The sequence below is a fragment of the Rana temporaria genome, chromosome 6, assembly GCF_905171775.1.
Source record: "Rana temporaria chromosome 6, aRanTem1.1, whole genome shotgun sequence".
In the NCBI taxonomy this organism is placed as follows: domain Eukaryota; kingdom Metazoa; phylum Chordata; class Amphibia; order Anura; family Ranidae; genus Rana; species Rana temporaria.
The window spans coordinates 83,659,932-83,677,649 of NC_053494.1; the positions used below are offsets into that span (position 1 = coordinate 83,659,932).

A 17,718-nucleotide genomic window follows, 5' to 3' on the forward strand; every position below is an offset into this window, starting at 1 on the left:
TCAGGAGAAAGATTAAAACCCATCTCTTCTGAGGTCAAGGGGTTTCCTTACCCATGAAATGGATACAGCGCCCAGAGGCGATTCAGTTCGCATGTGTTGCGCTTTACAAGTCTCTCTATCTCTCTCTCTCTGATAACCCTTCTCTATGTTTTCATAAAAGCTTAAAAATAGATTTTATGGCTGGAGCTACACTTTAAAAAAGTACCAGTTCAAAATTACAAACAGATTCTACTTGACAACAAACCTACAGTCCCTGTCTTGTTTGCACCGCCTATATACTGCTGTTCAAAGTATATAGGGCCAGAGGGGCTTGTAATGACCTGGGGGGAGTTGGGGGAAACCCATGCTATGTTTCTCAATGATTTTCATCCATATTGCAGGGACCAGACATTACATTTAAGCCGCAAGCAGTTTTAAATTACCGTATTTATCGGGGGGATTGCGCGCTCCAGAGGATTGTGTCAGCATGGAGGTGGAGCCTAGCACTCACCTCCGGCGTCTAGCGCGCATCCCTAAAGTGGACCCGCATTCCTGTAAAAAAAAGATTTTAGTACTTACAGTGTTGGTGTCTTGTGCGGCGTCCATCGGCGGCCTCGTCGGGTTCGGCTTCGGTGGTGTCCTCTTTGTCGGGTCCGGCGTCCTTCTGCGGTGTCCTCCCCACTTCCCGCGCCGAGTTTGAACCATTGCGCCGGCATATACCGAGCGCAGTACACTTGGGTATAGTCGGGCAGGCTCGGCTCCTCTCGCGGTCACATCCTGTACGTCCAGGACGTAACCGCGAGAGGAGCCGAGCCTGCCCGACTATACCCGAGTGTACTGCGCTCGGTATATGCCGGCGCAGTGGTTCAAACTCAGCGTGGGAAGCGGGTATCGGCGTATATCGCGCACCCACGATTTTGCCCTATTCAGGGCAAAAAAGTGCGCGGTATACGCCAATAAATACTGTACTTTTTTCTTATAGTAATCTAATTTTGTGCAGGGACAGTTCTAAACACATGCCACTTCACATGCCGCCTTCACACACGGTCGTTTTTTGTCTTGTAAAAAAACGTTGTTTTTTCTCATGAAAAAAAACGACGTTTTTCAAACTTCATTTTAAAAAACGAGGTTGCCTACACACGTCATTTTAGCCTACACACGATAATTTTTTATGACAAAAAAAATGACGTTTTGAAAAACGACATAAAAAATTGAAGCATGTTCGAATTTTTTTTTGTTGTTTTTCAGAAGACATAAAACAACGTTTTCCCCACACACGGTCATTTTAAATGATGTTTTTAAAAATGTCGTTTTTTTCATCACAAAAAACGACCGTGTGTACGTGGCAACAGGCAGATACGATATTTAAAGTAATTTTTCTTTTTTCTTTTTTTCACTTTAAGCATCATTAAAATCACTGCTCCTGAAAAAACAACAGTTTTTAAAACTTTTTTTTCCCATTGATACATGTTACCTGGGACAAGACCCGGGTTCTCAAACCTGTTTTCTGACAATAACTTGCATATTAGGCTTTAAAATGAGCACGGGGGGTGTTCGGCTCATCTCTAATCAGGGTTTACTGATTCCGGCACTCCCCGCACTCTGATATTATGCCTTCTACCCCCTGTTATCTAAATCCTCCAAGTGATGGTTAACCGCAATCAGTTGTGAGGTATGTGCATCTTAGGCCCCGTACACACGACCGAGTTTCTCGGCAGAATTCAGCCAGAAACTCGATCGGAGCTGGATTCTGCCGAGAAACTCGGTCGTGTGTACACTTTTCAGCGAGGAAGCCGACGAGGAACTCGTCGGGCCAAATAGAGAACATGTTCTCTATTTCCTCGTTGTTCAATGAGGAAAGTCGGCCCACCAAGATCCTCGGCGGCTTCAACACTAAACTCGACGAGGATCTCGATGTGTTTGGCACGTCGAGTTCCTCGGATGTGTGAACGGGGCCTGAAACTGATTTTAAGTGGGTAATAGCTTTATCTCTTTCATAACCTGCTCATTCAGTGCTCTATAGGGCAAGGGGGGGCGATTGCCCCCTGGAATTGAGAAGGTATTGTTGAAGAGCAGTGGCATACCAAGGGAATGGCGAGACCGGTGCCCGCCAGGGGCATAGGCCGAGGGGGCACACAAATTGTCAGTGTTCTACACCCTCGGCCACCCTTGCATCCACTTCCAGCCCCGCATAGATCTGCACCGCAGCACATGTACTCCCTCCTCCTCCCTCCTGGCCCACCACACCTCCCTGTCCCTGTCACTGCTTTAATGCGGCCGTGTCTCGTGGTTTGGCAGTGCTGGCTGGGTGTGGGCTGGCTCCGCCCCTGGCCCTTGGACTGCGCAGTGCGCCCGGGGAGAGAAGAAGGGGGCCTGGTCTTCTGTGGGGCGGCCTGCTGCACACACCTGCTGAAGGTGAGAAGAAAGGATAGTGTGTGTGTGCGGTATGGAGGGAGGAGGAGATGTCCTACAACACGTGTGTGTGTGACTGCAGAGAAATTACGTCATAGGGCACATCATACATATGGTCAGTGTGCGGTGTAGTGCTCAGTGGTCAGTGTGCGGTGTAGTGCTCAATGGTCAGTGTGCAGTGTAGTGCTCAATGGTCAGTGTGACCACTGGGCACTTAAACCCCCTTCCTAACCAGACCAATTTTCAGCTTTCGGTGCTCTCACAATTTGAATGACAATTACTCAGTCATACAACATTATGCCCATCTGAAATTTTTGTCCTTTTTTCCCCACAAATAGAGCTTTCTTTTGGTGGTATTTGATCACCTCTGGGTTTTTTATTTTTTGCGCTAAAAAAGAAAAAACACTGACAATTCTGTAAAAAAAAAAAAAAAAAATCTTGTTTCTGTCATATTAGCGGGTATTGCCGAGTATTGGGGGTATTGCGGAGTATTGGCGGTATTCCAGAGTTTGGGTTGGCTATTGCAGAGTATGGGGGGGGGGCTATTGCAGAGTATGGGGGGGCTATTGCAGAGTATGGGGGGGCTATTGCAGAGTATGGGGGGGGTTATTGCAGAGTATGGGGGGTTATTGCAGAGTATGGGGGGTATGGGGGTATTGCAGAGTATGGGGGGTTATTGCAGAGTATTGATTTTATTGCAGAGTATTGATTTTATTGCAGAGTATTGAGCAGGGAAGGATGGCTGGATCTGTGACTGCATTTGTCACAGATCCAGCCACAGCAGCTACTGCTGCCTCCGCTCTCCCCCCTCTCCTCTCACACTGTACCAATCGGTACAGAGAGGAGAGGGAGGAACCAGCGTCATTACATGACGCCGGTTTGTTTACAAGTGATCGCTCCGTCATTTGACAGAGCGATCACGTGGTAAACCGCTGCTATCAGCGGCGGTTTACCGCGATCTGTGATGCGCTGGGTCTTCTAGACGCGCCGCTCACAGATGATTCCGGGAGCGCGCCCCAGGGGGCGCGCGAGTGAAAGATGCTGGGAGGACGTCCCAGGGACGTCCTCCCAGAATAACTCCACCACGCTGTAGACGTCTTTTGTCTATGGCGCGGTGGGGAAGAGGTTAAAAATGCTCAAACAAAGCGTGGTGACGTACAACAAGTATGACAGCACTATAAAGGGGAAGTTCCATGCGGATGACGCCACCCTTGGGTCTACTTTAGCTGATTCCGTGTTAGTAAAAAGGAAAATTTATTATCATACTTACCGTAATTTTCCTTTCCTGATGGACTCCATGGCAGCCTACATGTGGGTTAATCCCGCCTCCTCTCCATTGATAGGACCCCATACCCATAAAGGTTTACTCACCGCCCAGTACTGGTGTTCCGTAACTATCCCGACTCCATAATTTCAGGGTGGGAACTCCGTCTGCCATGGAGTCCATCAGGAAAGGAAAATTACGGTAAGTATGATAATAAATTTTCCTTTTTCCTGACTGACTCCATGGCAGCCTACGTGTGGGAAATAACTAGCCAGACCACACGGGTGGGTATGCTGAACAAAAATAAATTTTAATTTGTCCCGTCAACTGACAAAACTGATAAACCAAAATTCACAGAGGAAAGAGATGCAGGCTCAACACAGTAATGGGACATAAAGGTATGTATAGAAGACCAAGAGGCCGCTCTGCAGATGACATCTGGAGCCACGTGACGAGCTGCCGCCCAGGAAGCTGCCATCCCTCTGGTAGAGTGAGCTGTCACCGCTTGCGGAGGAGCCAAGCCCTTCGCCCTGTAAGCCTGCTGAATTGTCTGAACGATCCAGGCCGCGATTGTTCTGGCAGAAGCCTTTTTCCCCTTGTTACTGCCTGAGTGCAGGATAAACAAATGATCTGAACGTCTAAAGGGGGACGTCATCTGGATGTATTCAGAAAGGATTTTGCCCATGTCTAGAGGGTGAGTCTCATTGGAATCCGAAGACCTGAAGGTAGGAAGGACAACTTCTTGATTCTCATGAAAGACAGAAGAAACTTTCGGATTTGAACCCAGCATGGGTATCAAAACCACCCGATCCGGGAAGAAGGTCAGGAATGGCTCTTTGTGACCAAGAGACGCGATCTCCGACACTCTTTTGGCCGAGGTGATAGCGACCAAGAATGCCACTTTAGCTGAAAAGTCCTTTATAGAGGACGGGGAAGGCCCCGACGTACTGAGCCCACTCAGAAAATCCAGGACTAGTGTGAGATCCCACTTGGGAAATCTTGGCTTCCTTTGAGGTCTCAACCTTGATGCCCCTCGAAAGAATTGTTTGACTAGTGGGTGTACTGCCCACGAAATTCCAGAGAAGGCTGACAGAGCCGAGATTTGAACTCTCAATGAACTTACGGATAGGGGAAGATCTAACCCTGTTTGGAGAAAACTCAATACATCTTGGATTTCTGGATTCATGAAGGACCTGCCTGAGACCGTAGAGAATTCTACAAATTTAGCCCAAATTCTTCCGTAGACTTTATTCGTGCTTGCCCTTCTCGAGCTCATCAGCGTGGAGATCACTCCAGAGGCGCAACCAAGGGATTCCAGCCTCTCCCTCTCAAGAACCAGACCGTCAGTTTCATCAGAGCTGGACAGGGGTGTAGGAGTGAACCCTGAGAGAGAAGGTCCGGTCTGACTGGTAGAGGTACTGGGTCCCGATAGCTCAGTTGGACCAGGAGAGGGAACCATGGTCTGTTCGGCCAGTAGGGGGCCACTAGTGTCACCTCGACCTCTTCTGCTTGAAGTCTCTGTAGAAATCTCAGAATTACTGGGATCGGGGGAAAAGCATATGCTCTCTGAAAACTCCACCGATCCGTCAAGGCATCCGTCCCGATCGCCTGACTGCAATGACCTCTCGAGTAGAACTTCTCCATCTTGGTATTGTGCTGTGAAGCAAAAAGATCTACTTGGGGACTGACTCCCAGAGACAAGATCCATTGGAATGTTTGGATGTGGAGAGACCACTCGTTGATGTCCACCTGAGTGCGAGAAAGAAAGTCTGCCTGGGAGTTCTGTATTCCGGGAATAAAGACTGCTGTCAGGTTGACCAGGTTTTCCTGTGCCCACTTCATGATGGGTTCGACTTCCCGTAGAAGAGACGAACTCCGTGTCCCTCCTTGCCTCTTGACATAGGACACTGCTGTGGTATTGTCCATCCTCAACAGTACCGACTCTCCCTTCAGGAGTTGGGAGAAGGACTGGAGGGCACACCAGGCTGCTCGAAGCTCTAGGATGTTCGAGCCCGGATTGCGGAGGCGAGCATCCCATCTGCCCTGTGCCATGTTTGTACCACACAGGGCCCCCCAGCCGTAGCCACTGGCATCGGTCGTCACTGTGACCCAGGAGACCGGGGCAATGGAATGACAATTCCGTAGATTTTTTGGCTGAAGCCACCAAAAGAGGCTGTTCCTCATGGAAGTTGAGATGCGAATCTGCTGATTCTTGTTGCCTGACTTCCACTGCTTGAGGAAGCCGGACTGGAAGGGACGTAGTCTCCATAATGCCCATTTCACCATGGGGGTTGTGGAAACCATTGTTCCGATGATCTTTAGACATTGGAATGCCTTCAGGTGGTGGGTGTCTAACGCTCGAGAAATCCTCTCTTGAACCACAGGGATCTTTTCCATCGGAAGAGAGATGGTTTTCTTCACTGTGTCGAACTGGGCCCCCAGATATACTAGGCATTGAGTTGGTTCCAAATGGCTTTTCGTTAAGTTCAGGAGCCAACCGAATTCGGACAGGATCGAGATTACCTGATCTCTTTGCGCTAAGAGCTGTGTCTTGTCCTGGGCTAGGACAAGGAGGTCGTCTAGATAATGATAAAGTCTTATCTTTTTCAGTCTGATAAAGGCCACCACTGCCAACAGGGTTTTGGTGAAGACTCGTGGTGAGGTTGTCAGCCCAAAGGGTAGGCACACGAATTGAAGGTGTTCTTGTCCAACGTGGAACCTGAGATATTTCTGTAGCTCGATTGCCACCGGAACGTGGAAATAAGCGTCCTTCAGATCTATCGAGATCATCCAATCGCCTGGCTGTATGGCTTGCTGGATTGTCGACAGAGTTTCCATCTTGAACCTTCTGTGTTTTATAAATTTGTTTAGATAGGTCAAATCTATGACTGGACGCCAAGCACCGCTTTTCTTCTGCACCAAGAAGAGGGGGGAGTATACTCCATGAAACTGTTCGTCCTTTGGGACGCATACTACTGCTCCTTGGGATTTGAGTAGATCCACATAAGTTAGAAGAACCTGTCTCTGTTCCGCTGACCTTGGGAGAAGGGTGGAAATAAACCTTGGAAGAGGAATGCTGGAGAACGACCATGCGTGGCCTGATGTTATTGTCTTGATGACCCAAAAGTCCGTGATCGAGGCCGCCCAAACGTGCCGAAAGAGGAGCAGTCGAGCTCCCACCCGATCCGCCTGGGCGGGCGTTGTTTCAAAAGGACTTAGCCTGATCGCGTCCACTCGACGCTTGGTTAGAAAACGCTGGTTTGCGAAAAGATGCACGGCCTCTACCCCAGTTTCTTCTGAAGTTTCCGCCAGGTCTGTAGGCGCGAGCTTCTCTAGTGCGGTCCGGGCTATACCTTCGGAATTGCGGTTTCTTCTTACCGGACTGACGCCTGTCCTGGGGGAGAAAACCCGATTTACCACCTGTAGCTTTAGCAATGGCGTCATCCAGCTTGTTGCCAAACAAGGATGATCCCTCAAAGGGAATCTTACACCAATTTTGTTTGGACGATGGGTCAGCGACCCAGGGGCGCAACCACAAGGCCCTTTTGGCTGTAACAGAGGACAGCATAATTCTTGCCAATAGGCGAATTAAATCAACGGATGCCTCCCCCAGAAAGGCAACTGCTAGTTTAAGTTCTGAAGTAGCAGAACTTCTGGCCAGCTCTTCAGAGACACCCTTAAGGAAGGAGTCCACATTCTCCGTCCAGGCCTCCATTGCTTTGGATAAAGCTGCCAAGGCCAAAGCAGGTTTGCAGGCTGTACCAGCCAGACCGTAGATTCTTTTGAGGTCTTGATCCATCCTCCTATCAAGACCGTCCTTGAAGGACACTGAATCAGCCAGTGGCAGTGTAACATGTTTGGCCAGTCGTGTCACTGCTGCGTCTACCACAGGAATATTCTCCAGGTGTTTAACGTCATCTGCTTTGAAGGGATACAGTCTGGAGGCCTTGTTGGCCATAGAGGACCTCTTGTCCACTCTACTCCATTCTTCTTCAAAGATGCCCTTTAATTCGGTTAACAACGGAAAACTTGGGCGTTCCTTCCCCAGGCGTTTAAAATATTTCTTTTGCTTAGCTGGAGAAGTAGATTGCTCTTCCCACAAGAGAGCCTCCTTGATTGCTTTGATAAGTGGTGTCACTTGGGAGAAGTCGAACTCTAGACTCTCCTCATCGCTTTCCAGTTCGCCCTCCTGGGAATCTGGAGAAGCAGCGCGAGGCTGGGAATGACCGGGATCCTCAAGGACCTCAATGGCCGGAGAACCAGACCTGACGGTACCGGTTTGACTTTGTGTGTGGGAGACATTCTCTCTCAAAGATTTTTGTACCACACGTTCCACAAGAGACTCGATACGACGATCTTCAGTCTCCTTTTCCCCAACCGCCAGGGCGTAGCATCGGTCACATAATGATTTGCCCTCCGGGACATAAGTATCACATCCCCAGCAAGCTCTGTGATCAGAGCGGCTTTCGTGGCGGTGGGAGCGGTGTCTGGAGGAGGAATGGGAACTTCTCCTCTGATGGGAAGATGTAGACGGAGATCTTCGTTTACTCTTTGATTTAGATTTAGAAGAGGAACGTTGATGCGGCCTGGCAAGGTCTGCGGACTGGATAGCGGCATAAGGATCAGGACCGGAAGGGCTAAGGAAAAAATGAGACATATATATAGGGGGAATAAGTCAGACAGAAAACATACAAAGTGTGACTTCCACCCCTATGCCCCCCCTCACCCGCACATACCTTGTGCGTGAGGGCTGGCCACCTGTAGACGGTGACTGGTCCATGGTTTCTTGGACCTGCATAGTACTGTGATATATATATCCAAACAACTGAAGAGATCCTAAGATGCCAGATAAAAAACAACAATATAAGAATACTGCCCCTTTAAGAAGAGAAAACATTTTTTAAAAACCATATAGAAAATTTAAAATTTTCAAAATGCTAGGCAAGAAAAGAAAATACATTTAAAAATTAATTTGTTATGCAGCATTTAAAAATACCAACAATGCATTAAGCAAGAAGAATGAAAGAGAGGATCTATGCCTATAGCATAGGCAGATCCCTCACTGACCTGGCAGAGTATCACAGGATCAGCTGCTCGCCTGTCAGGAAAAACCCCAATGTACACAGGCTGATTTTTAAATCCCCCGCCGGTGACGTCAGACGCTGCCCACGTACGCACCTGCGCAGTGGTGAATGGCTCAACGGCGCCTGCGCGGCCGCCGCGAGTCCCGTCCGACTGCGCATGCGCGAACCAAGCCTCGCTCTGAGATTGGGTACTGCGCATGCGCGAAGGGCTCTGGTGCTCGCACCAGGAAGAGAACAAACGGCGCTGGAACGCAGGAGCGCTCCAGCCGCCATACAGGCAGGAAAAACAATACATGGGAAACACACAACACATAGGTGACTGCCATGGAATAGAAATAAGACCTTGCCAGCCAGGAAGTCCGGATCTTCAGCACACACAGCAACGACCGCACAGCGGAGGGGAAGTTGCTGCAAAGCTCTCCACCCGCCCATGGCTGGGATCCGAGCTGCACCGCTTAAAGTGTGCTATCCATTTCAAGTATGTCCTTGTTTGCACAAATCTGTATTTCCTGGGTCCATGGAGGAGGACAAAAAAGGAACACCAGTACTGGGCGGTGAGTAAACCTTTATGGGTATGGGGTCCTATCAATGGAGAGGAGGCTGGATTAACCCACACGTAGGCTGCCATGGAGTCAGTCAGGAAAAGTCGATTTGCGCTTTTCTGTCTGTTACAGCATGATGAATGTGCTTACTCCATTATGAACGGTAGTTTTACCAGAACGAGCGCTCCCGTCTCATAACTTGCTTCTGAGCATGCGCGGGTTTTTAACGTTGTTTTAGCCCACACATGATCATTTTTTACAACCCGGAAAACAACATTGTTTAAAACGTCGTTAAAAAATGCAGCATGCTCGAAAAAAAAATTGTTGTTTTTTAGAAGCCGAAAAATGATGTGAAGCCTACACACGATAATTTTAAATGACATTTTTTTAAATGCCGAGAAATGATTGTGTGTACGCGACATAAGAGCTACTAAAATGCTATTTTTTGAGCTTTTTTTTTTTTTTGTCTTCTTCACGTACTGCAAATATGCTAATTTTCTTCTAACTTATTTTGAGCTTATGAAAAATGCTAGTGTGTTAATTTTATTCCATTTGCATTGATTATAATTTCTATTCATTTGGGATTGCACCACCACTTGTAACCCCCCCACCCCCCTCAACTCCCTTCCCCCTTTTTTCTACCCTTTTCTCTACATCTACTCCTATTTTTTTTTTGTTCTAACTTTCTTTTAATATTGTGTGGTACTTATATACACATTGGGGGTTATTTACGAAAGGAAAATCCACTTTGCACTGAGTGCACACTACAAGTGCAAAGTGCAGTTGAAATTGCACTGAAAGTGCGATTGGAAGTGCAGTCGCTGTAAATCTGAGGGGAAGATCTGAAATGAGGGGAAGCTCTGCTGATTTTATCATCCAATCATGTGTAAGCTAAAATGCTGTTTTTTATTTTCCTCGGATCTACAGCGACTGCACTTCCAAGTGCACTTTCAGTGCAATTTCAAGTGCACTTAGAACTTGTCGTTTGCACTTGTAGTGCAAAGTGGAGTTGCCTTTAGTAAATAACCTCCATTATCTCCTCTGTTTTTAATATATACATATTAGACTGATCTCATAATTACTGCTCTTGCAAAATGAACATATAGGGGCAGATCCACAAAGAGAGTATGCCAGCGTATCTACTGATACGCCGGCGTACTTTCGAATTTCCCGCGTCGTATCTTTGGTTTGAATCCTCAAACCAAGATACGACGGCATCTGGGTTAGATCCGACAGGCGTATGGCTTCGTACGCCTTCGGATCCTAGATGCAATACTTCGGCGTCCGCTGAGTGGAGTTTCGTGTCGAGTATGCAAATTAGCTATTTCCGACGATCCACGAACGTACGAGCGGCCGTCGCATTCTCTTACGTCGTCTCTAGTCGGCTTTTTCTGGCGTATAGTTAAAGCTGCTGTTTTGCGGTGTATAGTTAGACTTGCCATGTTAAGTATGGCCGTCGTTCCCGCGTTTCATTTGAATTATTTTTTTATTTTGCGTAAGTTGTCCGTGAATCGGGATGGACGTAATTCACGTCTATGTTAAAAAAAATGACGTCCTTGCAATGTCATTTAGCGCAATGCACGGCGGAAAATTTAGGGACGGCGCATGCGCAGTTCATTCGGTGTGGGGACGCGCTTCATTTAAATGAAACACGCCCCCTAATCGCCGATTTGAATTACGCGCCGTTACGCCGCCAGAGATAGACTACGCCGCTGTAACTTACGGCGCGAAATCTTTAAGGATTCGAACTAAAGCCAGGTAAGGTACGGCAGCGTAGCGTATCTCTGATACGCTGCACGGGTGCAAATCTCTGTGGATCTGCCCCATTGTCACTAACTTACTTTTTTCCTTCTGATGGAATTTTCTAATGCTTTTGATGTAATACATTTTTACATTGTTATGCACTCATCCTGTTTATAAATCAATATGTTTACCTGTATTACTATTTGAATATTGTACCATCATCCTTATATGTACTCAATTTGTCATTCTTTGTTCTAAAAAATAAATAAATGAAAAGAAAAACGCTAGTGTTCATGAAGCCTTATACAGAAACGAATACTTTTGTAAGTGAAGCAGTTTGTTAACATCCTTATACTGCCATGCTGAAATACTTACAGTGGTGGCAATAAAAGGTTTGAAGCATTAACCACTTAAGACCTGGACCAAAATGCAGCTAAAGGACCTTGCTCCTTTTTGCGATTCGGCACTGCGTCGCTTTAACTGACAATTGCGTGGTTGTGCGACGTGGCTCCCAAACAAAATTGGCGTCGTTTTTTTCCCCACAAATAGAGCTTTTTTTTTGTGGTATTTGATCACCTCTGCAGGTTTTTATTTTTTTTGCGCTATAAACAAAAATAGAAGGACAATTTAAAAAAAATACTATATTTTTTACTTTTTGCTATAATAAATATCCCCCAAAAATATATAAAATACATTTTTTTTCCTCAGTTTAGGCCGATACGTATTCTTCTACCTATTTTTGGTAAAAAAAATCGCAATAAGCATTTATCGGTTGGTTTGCGCAAAATTTATAGCGTTTACAAAATAGGGGATAGTTTTATTGCATTTTTATTATTTTTTTTATTTATTTTTTTACTACTAATGGCGGAGATCAGCGATTTTTTTTCATTACTGCGACATTATGGCGGACACTTCAGACAATTTTGACACATTTTTGGGACCATTGTCATTTTCACAGCAAAAAATGCATTTAAAATGCATTGTTTATTGTGAAAATGACATTTGCAGTTTGGGAGTTAACCACTAGGGGGGGCTGATGGGGTTATGTGTTCCCTGAAGTGTGTGTACAACTGTAGGGGGGTGTGGCTGTAGGTGTGACATCATCGATTGTGTCCCCCTATAAAAGGGATGACACGATCGATGCCGCCGTCACAGTGAAGAACGGGGAAGCCGTGTTTACACACGGCTCTCCCCGTTCTTCAGCTCCGGGGACCGATCGCGGGACTCGGGTCCGCGAGTCACGGAGCTTCGGACCGGGTCGTGGGTTAAAGAGCAACGTACCTATACATTGATGTGCCCAGCCGTGCCATTCTGCCGACGTATATCGGCGTGGAGGGGTCCTTAAGTGGTTAAAGAGAAGCTTCCAGATGTAGTGGGAAGAGGTTAGAAGGAGCTGGTTGGTATATTTATGAGGTCCTCGACCAATCCCCAGCAAAAAGGGACTGGAAGGGAGTAAGCAACTCATAAATAAATTACTCATGCCAGCAGGGACAGTCTGGTGTAAGATGGAGATGGAGTGTTAGGGAGGCTGTTGGTGGCTCCTGAGGGTACCCCCTAGTCTGGGGGGGGGGGGGGTGACCTCAGGGCATGGGTGCTGGAGGGACCCTCTACAACACATAGAAGAATCCTATCCTGGAGGCACAGGAGCAAGTGAGAGGACAGCAGTGTTCAGTTTAGGAGGACTGTGGTGTGAGTGCCAGTCTGGGAGGACTGTGGAGAAGTTAGCCAGGAGGTCTGGTGAAAGGGGCAGCTGCAGGCCAGATGGGCTGGCAGTGCCTGCAGGGGTGATGCTGGGAACAGTGACCACAGAAAGGAAATGCTAGAAAAATTTAAGCTGTGTCACGCTATCTTCAAGTATAGGGGCTGCGAGTCCCTGCCTGTAATGGGCCTTGGCTACCAAAATTGCAACAAGGTAACACAGCTGGAGTTCTGTAAGCAAGTCAATTCTGGATGAAGCAGTGGGGTGTATATAGACTGTAAGTAGGAAAAGTTTGTTTGAAGTCAAATGAGCATCCCATCATTTTTCCAATCCCTATGCAAGTTCTAATCTCTCAATAAATAACAAAAACAAAGTACTTGACTGTTTTTTGACTCGCAGGTGACTGTGAAGATTTGGCGTACCTGGCTGTGCAGGGGGGATCCCAGTTACTTGTGGCCCTTAAGGGGATGCGCTATATTTGTATTTATCTTTTACTTAAGAAAGAAAACTTTCTAATACACATAATGAATTGAAATATAATGTGTTCTAGTAGTGTCTTATCAGGAATAACAAATATACACCTATAGGTATAAAGGTACTTAATGCAATAGTATTATATAGTGCTACTCAATTAAAAGTCAGTGGGGGTTATTTACAAAAGGCAAATCCACTTTGTACTACAAGTGCAAAGTGCACTTGAAAGTGCAATCGTTGTAGCTCAGAGGGACATACAAGGAAAATAAATAACAGCATTTTAGCTTGCACATGATTGGATGATAAAAATCATCAGAGCTTCCCCTCTTTTCAGATCTTCCCCTCAGATTTACAGCGACTGTACTTCCAAGTGCACTTTCCACTTGTCCACTTATTTCGTAAATAACCACCTGTGTCGCTTATTTTTAATCAATTCAGATGATTCTGAAGCTGCTTTTACATGACATAAACAAAGCACATGCCTTAGTTCTAGGCCTTCACTATATCTCTAAGTGAAGAATAGTTTAAATCTACACATTTTTAGCTGTCAGTTTAATAAATAGTTTTCCTTCCTTGTTTTCCTATCTGCTGCAGAACCGTTTAGTGCTTCTGTCTGGGTGATGATGTTTGTGATGCTTCTCCTGGTATCCGCAATGGCTGTTTTTATATTTGAGTACTGTAGTCCCGTAGGATATAACAGAAACTTGGCAGGAGGGAAAGGTAAGATTTAAACTGTCCCATATTAACACATTATTGAGATGGTTGATTATACTGTTTAATCTTTTGTTAGGGGGGCTGATGGCTTGCACATGAAGTCTCCCAAAAAACTGAACTGCAGAAACCTGAGCATCAGTAGTATGAGAGTACATTAGCATTGGACTGATGTTTTGAGAGAGGTACCTATTTTTGACACCCATGTGATGCTCAAGGATATGACAGGATATGGGAAAATCATAATGGTTGTTAATAAAGAGAAACTATAATGTTTTGGATTTTTTATTAATTTTAAATGTAAAGCAACCTTATGTCAAGATTGTAAACACAAAAGTATTTACATATTCTAAGCAAACAGTAAGTTTAAAACAAGCCATAATTCATTTCTGTACAGTATCTATAATGTTTTCATTTCACAACACATAATGTGCTTTTTCTTATGAGAACAGAATCTAGAGAGCCTGTCTCCCCTCTAATAAAAATAGTGAGCTGGTATTTCTAAACTGTTAGAACATTCTGAAACCTGGACAAAAGTATGTGTTGTGATCTTTCAGGGTCTTAGATAATCAATAACCCAGCAATAAAAACAGAGAGGTCAGGTTTCTGATATACTATATGTAATATGTATATCTATAGGCATTGGCTGATGGTGTACAGTATATGTGCCAGCTAGGTTCCCAACCTTTTATCCATACATTGTTAGAGTCTCCAAAATTTGTGTCTGATATGCAGTGCCCCTTCCCCTCTGATAATATATGCGGTAGAATGGGTGTATAACCCTGCATCTATTCTTTGCCTCCTTGCTTTGCTGTTCCCAGGGCAGTTGCCCTTCCTGCCTCCTTAGATATTTTAAAAGTTCTGGTCTGGTCCTGGAGGCTTTGTAGAGCTTTGAGTAGGATTTCACATCTAGTCATAGGTGCACATTTAACCTGCTAACTAGGGCTGAGCTTAAAGTGACTGTAAACTCAAAGGTTAAAAAATAAATAAAAAAAAAACAGGTTTATACTTACCTGCTCTGCGCAATGGATCAGCTCCAAACCTATTCTGAGGTACCCTCCTAGTGCTTTGGGCTTACGGCCGCTGTTAGAAATTGTGGAGCCCTGTACCTACCTGGCAGGGGCCCACCTATATGACTGGAGTGGGGCCTGAGCCCAAGCATCTCTTACACTAGCCCACAGGCAGCCAGTGGAGGTAATGTGGAATGTGTGCAGTGGAGAAATGTGGGTGTGGCACAATTGCAGGTTTCAGGAGTATGTGTCATACAGTGTGTACGTACATAGTTCAGGGGTAAGTACATAGTTCAGGGGTCAGGAGTGGGTAACAGGCAAAGGCAGAAAATGGGGATATACAAAACCTATCCACCCTATCACATTTGATGGCCAAAAAAGACCCAAAACACTGAAGGGGGCCACCGTGTAGACATGTACAATGAAAACAGTTGCAGCTTACTTACCACCTGACAATCACCCTCTGAAAAGTAATCCACTGTGGATCACCCTTCAGAGGGCAGCACAAGCATACACTAATCAACAGCAATAATGTCCCTGGGATGTGTCACTTCAGCCATGTGAAAGGTACTGCTGCAGCATCTAAGATAACATCAAGAGACTTAAAATAAATCAACATAAAAGACTACAGCAGGAAAAAAATAATTTCTCTCTTGGGAGGGCAGTATGCTCAGAGTCCGGGCCCTAACAAACTCCCCCCCCCCCCCCCCAAGCACATGGTCCTGCCAGCTTCTTCCGCATGGGGCCCCAGCGTAGTGGTTCTCCTGCGGGGCAGAGTCCGACAACCAGCCAGGAGCTGAGAACCTTTAAAATCTCTGCTTCTATTCCTTATTCTTGGGCACTGAGTTGGGCAGCAGGAGCCTAGGGAAAGGAAGAGAACTATTTAACCACTTTTGGGTTTAAACATTATATAACAAGAATTTGGATTTTAAAGGTTCCAAAACACAACAATACAAAAAATATGAAAAATATCAACATTTTATTTAGAAACATTTAAAAATCAACATGTTGTTGTCAGAAATAACCATTCAATACATGAAACCGATGTAACTGATTGGATCTCTACATGTTTTGCCAAAAGATGGCTTCCTCAGGAGGACTTTTATCAGGCACTGCATATATGGTCACTATAAATTGAAAAAAACACAATAAATGCACAAATATACAAAATTATAATCGAATACTAATGTTTCGTAATAATCGAGTACTAAATGTTTGTTAGTATTCGATTATAATTTTGTATATTTGTGCATTTATATTGTGTTTTTTCTGACAACAATATGTTGATTTTTAAATGTTTCTAAATAAAATGTTGATATTTTTCATATTTTTTGTATTGTGTTTTGGCACCTTTAAAATCCAAATTCTTGTTATATAATGTTTAAACCCAAAAGTGGTTCATCAATTTTTCAAGTGTGCAAAGACCTGTGCATCATTCTATGGATCTCCAGTTACCGGTATGTTGATAAGTATCAATAAAATCCAGCAGACTTTTTCACCAGTAAATAAAACGGTGTTGACCGTCAAAAAATTATGCGGGATACGAAGACTTCCTAGTCCTTGAGGCCCATTGTCTGAAACAAACTTTCTATGTTTACCTAATGATGACACTGGGCCTGATTTACTATGCTCTGTGCGCTGCGCTGGTTCATGCGTTAATTAGTACTCCGGGTGGAGGCTTAATTGGGCGCATGAACCAGCGTAGCAGCCGGCGCATTGAAACTAATATGTAAAGCCGCGCCGAACTCCCTATAGAAGTCTATGGGAGAAATCAAAAGTGTTCATTTTAAAGGCTAATCTGCAAGTTTTGTCCTAAAAAGTGTTTGGGGACCTCAGTCCTGCCCCAGGGAACATGTATCAATGCTTTTTTTATTTTTTAAAACGGCCGTTTTTTCGGGAGCAGTGAAATTAATAATTCTTAAAGTGAAACAATAAAAGTGAAATATTCCTTTAAATTTCGTACCTAGGGGGGGTGTAATGTCAGCATGTGAAATAGCGCATTTTTCCCGCACTTAGAACTCCCCCTGCACAAAGTGACATTCTGAAGGAAAAAAGTCATTTAAAAATTCACACGCGGCTATAATGAATTGTCGGCTCTGACAATTCTAAAGGGATTCATTCATAAAACAAACAAAAAAATGTGTAGGGGTTCCCCCAAATTAAATTACCAGGCCCTTCAGGTCTGGAATGGATATTAAGGGGAACCCCGCCGTAAAAACCAAAAAAAAAAAGACGTGCGGTTCCCAGCAAATATCCATTCCAGACCCTTCAGGTCTGGTGTGGATTTTAAGGGGAACTCCACCCCAAATTGAAAAAAAAAATGGCGTGGAGTCCCCCTAAAAATCCACACCAGACCCTTATCCGAGCACGTTGACCTGGCCGGCCGCAGAAAAGAGGGGGGGACAGAGTGCGGCCCCCCCCCCTCTCCTGAACCGCACCAGGCCACATGCCCTCAACATGGGGAGGATGTCCCCATGTTGATGGGGACAAGGGTCTCATCCCCACAACCCTTGCCCGGTGGTTGTGGGGGTATGCGGGCGGGAGGTTTATCAGAATCTGGAAGACCCCTTTAACAAAGGGGACCCCCAGATCCTGACCCCCCCCCTGTGTGAAATGGTAATGGGGTACATTGTACCTCTACCATTTCACCCCAAAAAAAATGTCAAAGTGATAAAAATGACAGTAGCCGGTTTTTGACAAATCTTTTAATAAAATCTTCTTTTCTTCTTTCCTTCGGGTTTCTTCCGCTGCTTCTTTCTTCTAGTCCACATCTTGCCCGACGTCTTCTTCTATCTTCTCC

The 17,718-nt window shown here is 45.4% G+C and overlaps 1 protein-coding gene across 1 annotated transcript in view; it reads left to right on the top strand.

Moving 5' to 3' along the window:
* GRIN2A (glutamate ionotropic receptor NMDA type subunit 2A) overlaps nt 1-17,718 on the top strand; it is a 1,843,544-nt gene that overhangs the window by 1,170,053 nt on the left and 655,773 nt on the right. Inside the window, exon 8 of the mRNA XM_040356964.1 lies at nt 13,792-13,917. Within this exon, the coding sequence (XP_040212898.1) occupies nt 13,792-13,917 (126 nt within the window). The remainder of the gene's footprint in view (nt 1-13,791; nt 13,918-17,718) is intronic.